The sequence below is a fragment of the Homalodisca vitripennis genome, chromosome X (genome assembly GCF_021130785.1).
Source record: "Homalodisca vitripennis isolate AUS2020 chromosome X, UT_GWSS_2.1, whole genome shotgun sequence".
In the NCBI taxonomy this organism is placed as follows: Eukaryota; Metazoa; Arthropoda; class Insecta; order Hemiptera; family Cicadellidae; genus Homalodisca; species Homalodisca vitripennis.
The window spans coordinates 29,073,024-29,081,605 of NC_060215.1; the positions used below are offsets into that span (position 1 = coordinate 29,073,024).

General features: G+C 32.5%; 1 protein-coding gene across 1 annotated transcript in view; it reads left to right on the forward strand.

Annotated features, from left to right (window-relative positions):
- Window positions 1–6,120, forward strand: part of LOC124368857 (vacuolar protein sorting-associated protein 53 homolog) — a 63,940-nt gene extending 57,820 nt beyond the window's left edge. The window contains exons 14-16 of the mRNA XM_046826307.1: window positions 1,247–1,402; window positions 3,016–3,172; window positions 5,063–6,120. Of these exons, the coding sequence (XP_046682263.1) occupies window positions 1,247–1,402; window positions 3,016–3,172; window positions 5,063–5,233 (484 nt within the window). The 3' untranslated portion in view covers window positions 5,234–6,120. The remainder of the gene's footprint in view (window positions 1–1,246; window positions 1,403–3,015; window positions 3,173–5,062) is intronic.
- The last annotated feature ends 2,462 nt before the right edge of the window (window positions 6,121–8,582 follow it).

Consider the following 8,582-nt stretch of genomic DNA (forward strand, 5'->3'; position numbering starts at 1 on the left):
TGTTGAAATATGAATGACCACCTCTCATAAGCAAATAACAAATAAGCATTGAAAATGTATAAGGGAATGACATGAATAACAATCTTGTAACATTATTTTTAAAATATTGTCAGTGGTTTTATTAGATCCAATAAACTCTCTTTCAGCATATACAATTTTAGTAGAATTCTAGTTAACCCTTTGACTGGTTGGTTTTTCCTCAGTAAGAGTGCCCTAAAAAGTGAGGTTTTTTAAATTTTCCATTTTTTTGTACTGTCATTGGGCTTACTGCAGTAGATTGCAGTAGATGTGTTATGAAAAACACTCAATTAAACATTTTTGAAGTTTATTTTTCTTATACAGAAGTTAATCAAATTATGCACAAAAGTTATTATATTTACAAAACATGAGAATAAAATAAAATATTCAGTATTTTCTCATAAACATACCAAGGTACAGGTTAGGTACTAGTTAGTAACAGTACACAAGCCTCCTCATAAACCTTTGATGGTATAAAAGGTGCAAAAACAGTTGGACGCACAAATCGGAACAACGCAATCCCGGCACATCGCTTCCTAGCGCCGTTGCTCACCGACACTGGTCTATCTGCACACATGGCATTCTCTCTTCGGCTTGTCCTTCTTATCTGTAGCAGGGATGGTGGCGGGAAAATGCCGAGCAGTAAGTCTCATGGGAGCATCTTAGCCAAAAATTCGTATGTAAGTCTTTCTCGTGCCATTTTACGTAATCAGTAATTACAAAAACAGCCACGTTTATTTACTCATGGTAAACACAACAAAATGTTTACAATCAAGGCAACGGGTAACGTAAAAGCGAGGTTACAACCTGTATTCACTACACAAACACGAATAGAATCAGCTGATTACTTGGAACAACTGATTGAATACTGTCGTATGGCCTGAATACTGGCAATTGGGTCTGAAAGAAATAAATAAAAGAACAACTGCGATCTAGTGGAAACAATGAAAACTACTTGAAACTGTTTATTATTTATTCCGCTAGATCGCATTCGCATTCAAGCGATACGATTATTCATCACAAAACATTATTATGAAGACTGTTTAGCGTCATAGTGCTTCCCGTACGTCTATCGGATTACTGCAGGTGGCAAGTAGGGCGCTTCTGAATTCATTGCGAGATTACTAGTCAAAGGGTTAATATCATAAATACCTGTCTATAGTGGTGGTTTCAATTTTTGACTTGACACCAAAATTGAGATTTTTAAGAGGTTTTGTTTGATGCTCAGCTCGTTTATCCCCAAGTTCATCCAAAGTCTGTACAAGTGCAAGCCGCTAAGCACGGTGGGAGCAGAACAGCTGCTGCTGGACACTCACATGTTGAAGACTGCTCTGTTGGATTTGCCCTCCATCGGCTCCCAGGTGTCACGCAAAGCTCCGGCCAGGTATCTACCATTTATTACTTGTAGTGTTATTAGTTTATGCTATGTAGTAGTTGTTGGCATTGATATTTTTTCCAAATAGATTTTTGAGATTTACGAGGGGTATTAGAAAAATAAGGTTCCCTATGCCGCCGAGACAGAATGCGATATGTTGGGAGAAATCTGGCAACACTGTCTTACTCATCAGCTGTCCCTCTCTCTATCCATACCACTCGCGCCACGCTACGTCCAACAGTGCCGACATAGCTGCCTTCGAAGATGTAGCTCCCTGTCGTTGTATTATGCCAGATGCGAAATTCGTGCTGTGATACGTTTTTTTACATGTCTCACGTCAAACTCAATAACTGCTTACAAATTTTGGCTGGACTATTGTGCCCCATCCCCCCTACAGCCCAGACCTAGCCCCAAGTGATTATCACTTATTCCCAAAATTAAAGGACCACTTGGGTGGCCAACGCTTCAGTACCAATGATGAAGTCAAGGAAGAAGTTACTCAAAGGATTGGCGGCAGAATTTTATAAATGGGATAGAAAAGTTGGAGCATCGTCTACAAAAGTGTTTGGACAGAAACGGTGATTATGTGGAGAAATAGCTAAACTTTTACGTGTTAAATTGATGTATAACACTAAGTAGAAATATAGAGCTGTCTATTTCAAAAAATCATGGGAACCTTATTTTTCTAATACCCCTCGTATATTAAACTCCCAGCAAACTGATTGCATATTTAATGCATATCACTATTTTACTGAATTAATACGCTAAATACTATAACCATAAAGGCAGTCTCACACCAAACGTCCAACCATCCAATGGATGGATTTTATATCTAGGATGTCCACAGGGTACTACTTCACACCGCAAACGTCCATCCAGTGGATAGACGACGAATTTTGTTTGCATCTTGTCTTTCAGTTGAGATATGTGATCTCCGTTAGAGAAACATTGAAATAATGTATCTCAGTCTGGTATCAACAGTTCTCCGTATATTGATGTGATTTAACCTTTTTAGTTGGGAAGATCAGAGGAACTCGGGACAGAATTCCATCCTCTGTTTCTTGGTATCAACCGGTCTATGTATATTTTTATTTTTATTCTATTCATATATTTCTGATCTATAAATTTATTTGTAGGAAGAATTATGTGCTGCCAGTTCACAGTGTAATCAATAGAAACACTGAAGACAATGTAAGAAAATAATGGTCACCAGATCTGATTATGAAAATTGGAATAATTGCAACGATCAGGTGTGGTTTCATAGTGAATGTGTGGTATAAGTTTGTTTTTGCATCATACTAATGTGGCTTTATTGGAGACTGAAGTATCAATAAATTTATATTCTACTGGGATTTTGACAGTTTCATTAATATGGGATACTAATTAAGCATTATGATGCAATATGCAATATTTCAATTTGTGAACGATTTACTTGATGGTAAAAGGGCCAGATTGATTGATAAATGCTCAACTCAGATCAGGGGAGCAATTGAACGCAAGATATTTATTTATCAATATGTCTGAAACTGTAATGAGATTCCTTTACAGTGCCAATAATCATGCACAGTACCCAAATAAATTTGTTTATGAGTTGAATCAGTATTGTTGAATCCCTGTTGCAGCTATACCAAAGTGGTGGTGAAAGGCATGACCAGAGGGGAAATGATACTGAAAGTCGTGATGGCACCAATTGAACCAGAGAGTTCTTTTGTGGACCAGTTCCTCAAACTGCTGCCAGAATCTGACATCCAAGAATTCCAAAAAGTTCTGGAGATGAAGGTAAGTCTTTAAAACAATGTCATGATGAGCATATTAAGATGTCCCTATTGATTGGTGTTAGGAAATGTGAAATTAGGGAATGATAAATCAATACAGTGCAATTAGGGAATGATAAATCAATACAGTGAAATTAGGAAATGATAAATCAATACAAGCTGATTTGTTTATGCAACATATAAAATAACGCAATGAGTAGTACGTTTTTTAAATGTTATTTATTTGAAGGTGAAATGTAACCGATTAGTAAATCACAACCTTTTGTAGGATGTGATAGGACACTCACTGATAACCAATATATTTTGGATATCTTGTAACAGCTATCTAATAAATAAATTAGATTTTTCAATAATGGACAAAGAGCTAATTATGTTAGCATATAAATGAGGATATTAGTCAATATATCCTCTGTTGCTTGTTTATTTTATTCTTTCAATTAATACGAGGCATATCCAGAAAGTAAGTGTATTGAGACTCTCACGGCCAGAAGTATTTTTTGTTGTTACATATTGGCTGCACTGCCATGTAGTCTGATTCCTCCCCTCTGCAACGAGACCGGTTTGAGGTCAATACGTTGAGAACTGTCAATGCTACAATAAGTTTTTTTGAAAAATGTCAATCCAATCTCCCACCAAATGTGAAATCCGCGGTTTAATCCATTATCTAATTTTTAAGGGAAAAACTCTGGTTGAGGTTTATAATGAGATAAAAATTGCATGATTCCAAATGATAGAGCAGATACGTTTATCTCTATGAATGTTTAAGGACTCAACCTCGCAGACATTTTCCGAATTTTCCGATATCCGAGGGTTCCTGCGATGGTTTCATGTAGCAGAGATCTGGAAATTTGCGGAAATATAAAAGTCCATCCATATTTAATCTTTGATCATTACCGAGCGCATTTTCAATTTTTTTTCCAGAATTTAGGTCACAAATGAATGTTTTCCACTCCTCTGATAATCATGCACAGATGTACGACCATTTTTTAACTCGCTACACCAGTTGAACACACTCGTACGGTACATAGCTTTATCACCATATGCAGTTTTTACCTCATAATAAACCTCAACCGGAGTTTTTGCCTTCCAAATGAGATAAGAGATGGAGCCACGTGTTTCGTACTTGGTGGGAGATTAAATTGACATTTTTCACAAAACATATTGTGGCAACAACAGTTCTCAATGTACTGACCTTGAACCGATCTCATTGCAGAGGTGAGGAGTCAGGCTACATGGTAGTGTAACCAACATGTCAAGAAAAAATATCCTTCTGTATATATAAGTTGAGGTAATGGCAAGCACATCTTCTCCACCATCAGCATAATACACCATTACTCATAAAATGTCATATTATTATTTGAAGAATACACAATTGTGATTTGTTGTTATTAATGTTTGTAATGAGAATTATTTTTCATTTGTGAGATTATCTCATTTTACAAAACAATTAAATTATTTCATTCTATGCAATTCTAAGTTTTTATAACCTATAAGAGAAGAATTAAAATCGATAAAAAATTGTGTTTTTTGCTTTTTTCTGCAATTGACTCTTCAGTGAAGATTAGGTGTTTTTTGTTGGTGTTTCACAAATATTCTATCATCACAAAGGACTAAATGTTGTTTATAATACCAATTAGATCAATAAGATATCACCTGAGTTTATTATCTCAACTAGTCGTTATAAAATGAAATGTTTTAAATGTAATTTTGACGACGATGGCAGTATTTTAATAGAAAAAATAACACAACAGTTGAAATATACAGGTACATCATATTAAAGAAACCACTGATAGTTTGGATTAAAAAGGTTTTTATTAGGAGTAAATTATTATTTATTTATTAATCAATACATTTATAACATAAGTGAATTTATTAAAATTATTTTTGTTTTCAGGGCTTGAAAACAACAGAAAAAAACCACTTAATGTCCATATTCCGCCCAAGAAACTCCTCCGGGTTTGTGACAGGTTCTGCTTCGTCAAACAGTCCCAAACACGACACCAGTAGTATTCGTAAGCTAAATAATCTGATAAAGAAGAATTTTGTTGTTGGTAGCAGTGAGTAGTTATCAGACTTCTCTAGAAACTTATGTATTTAATGTATATTGTACATATAGATAAAATATATTACGTATATTTTTTATTCAAATAGTTATTTAAGCAGAATTTTTATGTTCTATCATACTATCAGAGACCTTTACATTTTGACAGTGAAGGCACGTGTTACGTGGAACTGATCTATGGTATATAACTGCTCCGAAGACCTATATTTCTACGAGCATTGAATGGCTAAAGCTGTTTTAATACTTTTTGAATATAGTTTGTGTACAAATATTTTAAACACAACAGCACTGAATTTCTCTATTGTAATAATTTTACATAATAAATTTAAGTTTAATTTATTTTTTAATTAAAGAGTGATTAATATTCACTTTTAAAAGTGTTGTTTTAATATTTGATAGTGTTTTTGCTAGATTTATTACTATTATGGTACCTACTGTATTGTGTATTTTCATGTTTTGTTTTTATTTTTATTTTGTTTTTATTTTTATTTTGTTTTACATTGTTTATTTAGAAAAACACAATCTGTCATCTGTGATTAAATATTTCTAACCAATCAAATTACTTATTCATAGAAAAATATTTGAGCAAAAGTTTCAATCATAACAAAATAATTATTAAGGTATATTAATCTGTACATCCTGATTAAAAACAGTTAGTCTGTGAAATTATACAATTATATTAGTGAATTTATCTTAATGCTAATTAAGCCTTTGTTCTTACTAGTCATTAAGAAGGAATAAAAGTGAACAATTCAAAACTCTGAATCAACACACATTATATTTTATTATAGTACGTATTCAAGAAAAGTTAAGTAAATTTTGAATTGTAAAATATTTATACTATTTCAAATTGTTGATTCACACCTGACGATGGAATCTTTGATGTCGAAATGCCTTGTGTAAGAAAAATAAAATTATTGGATAATTGCGACTTTTCTTTTATCAAATAATAAAAAAATAATTAAGTAAAATATGTTTTGCTTTCTGAATGTCGTGGAAGTAAAGTTTTTATTATGCCTTGTATGGGATAAAGGTGTGCTTTTTGGTATAAACATAAACTGATTCAATTTCATTCATATAATTTTTGTTCATTATTTGTGGCACAATAAATACGAATACAGTATATAATAGTGTCAACAACAATACATTAGTATTACCCTACACATAGACGCATATGCATACATTTTAATGCATAAAATTAATTTAGAATTTATTTTAGAAATATCAAATACCAGTTTTCATATACTACGATACAAATGTTTATCCTAAGAGAATAACACATTTATTTAATATTTCTTTAAGCATAAAAAAATATAAATGTTTCATCTACAAATTTAGTTTTAATTATTTTTTTCAAGAAAAGTTCCAGTAAATATTTTGGTTGTTAACTGATGTCTTGTAAAATATCTATGGGATAATAGAGTTATGATTACTTTTAATATATTGAGTATTGCTTAAAAGCCAATAATGCTCCGTAATCAGAATCTTAATATCTAGGTATATATTTATTCTAGGGACAGGCTTTTAGTAACATTGAGTTCATAACTTTTGTAGAAACAAGTATAATCTTAATGTATAAGTGGTATACTAAGTTTTGGCAAAGATTAAGTGGGTCGGAGATAGCAAATTCTAAGGTTCTAGTGCAAAAGAAGTGATCCCAACAGCTCGTTGTGAAATAGTGTAAATTTGCTTAGCACACAACCGCACCACTGTAGGTGCGCCTTTCACACAATGACACCTTCACAATTTTCAAATTCTGTTAGTCACAGTGGAACTTACCATGTTTATTCAATTCCATAACTCAAGTGCTTCAAACACTGAAATGAACACACACAAAAACACATAGACTGGATATAATTGTGTTTTTGCTTATGTATTAAGTACACTGTGATTCAAAACACATAATTAGCAAAATGAACGAAGTTCAAATATCAATTTAAAAGTTAATTTTTCAAGGTGCAAAAAAGAAAATGAAATAATTCTCGTTTAATTCACCAGGACTGATGTATGGGGGAAGTGTACTTAATGGTTATCGTTTTTTACAATTTTACGTTTTTTACACAGTTTTAAAAAGTTTTGATAGATTTTATTTCATCTACAGAATAATTATTATAAGAATATTGCTTTTAGAGGCCAAGAGATTATTTTTCAGGTAAATCAAACCATAATGGTTGTGAGAATTCGGGATTTTTCTCATGATTCTATTTCGTTGTGTATATCAAAATTCTCAACAACATTCTATTTATGGATTTATTGTCCAAAATTATCTGTTACTAACGTCAAACATTGTTCACTTTTGCAAAATATTAAGACTTCACTGCTAAGACAAACTTACTTGTTGGTACATGATTTGCTATAAAACATTAGGATATGGAAGGAATAAGGATTACAGGTAGCACAGGTTTAAATACTATCTGCCTTGCACTATACCTATTCTCTCTCTTACTCTGTTTAATTAGATTTTTACACAGATCAATGATCTGTAGTGAGTGGATGGTAATAAAGTCAAAATAAAAATTTAACTTCCCCTATTTTAATAAATATTTTTTATTCAGTTCTTTTGTGGGTTTGATAACCTAAATAATACTAAAATTGATAAATATACAAGTTAGTAAACATTTTTTTGTCCAATCCTTTTTACATTTGTATTGACTAAGTTTATAACAGAATTTAAGTTTTTACTCATATTGTCACATAGGATAATTAACCTAAATATAAAGTTTTTGTCAGTACTGTAATATGATAAAATAGACCATCAATTTACACAATATAAAACGTTGATAGTTAAATATCTTTCTTTACTTTTCATAGACTTTCGTGTAGACATGATGTTGAATAGTAACATAAGTCTCTTTTAGAACTGAAACGGTCCTAAAATTAGTTTTTAATGTGTATCTCGAGAAAGCAATGAAGGATATACCCTCCAAAATTTGAACACTCATTTAAAAATGTAACCTTTCATCGGCTTAAGTTACAAAACAGTGACATTATAAAACTCTGACATCTCATCTTGTATTATATTGGTAACTCTCAAGGGTTACACACATAAGTTCCTCCTTCCACTTTTCATTTTTTCAAAAATTTCAAAGCACTTGCTCTAAAGCGCTATTTGTAGGAAATGTTTTATACAAATCAAAATTCTAATGCATCCTGTGTAGAGAAGATCTTGTAGTGGTATTCAAGGTGACACAGATTGATCAGCATACGGCCAAAGTTTGATCACCAGCATGATCATGATTGGTGAACCTATTTGTCTGTGAGTCACACAATGTCCAATACTGTCTTGTAGTGCATGTTTTTGAGAGTATCAGTCTCCACAAGTTGGCAGGCATGATCAGCTGTTCCCTCCATG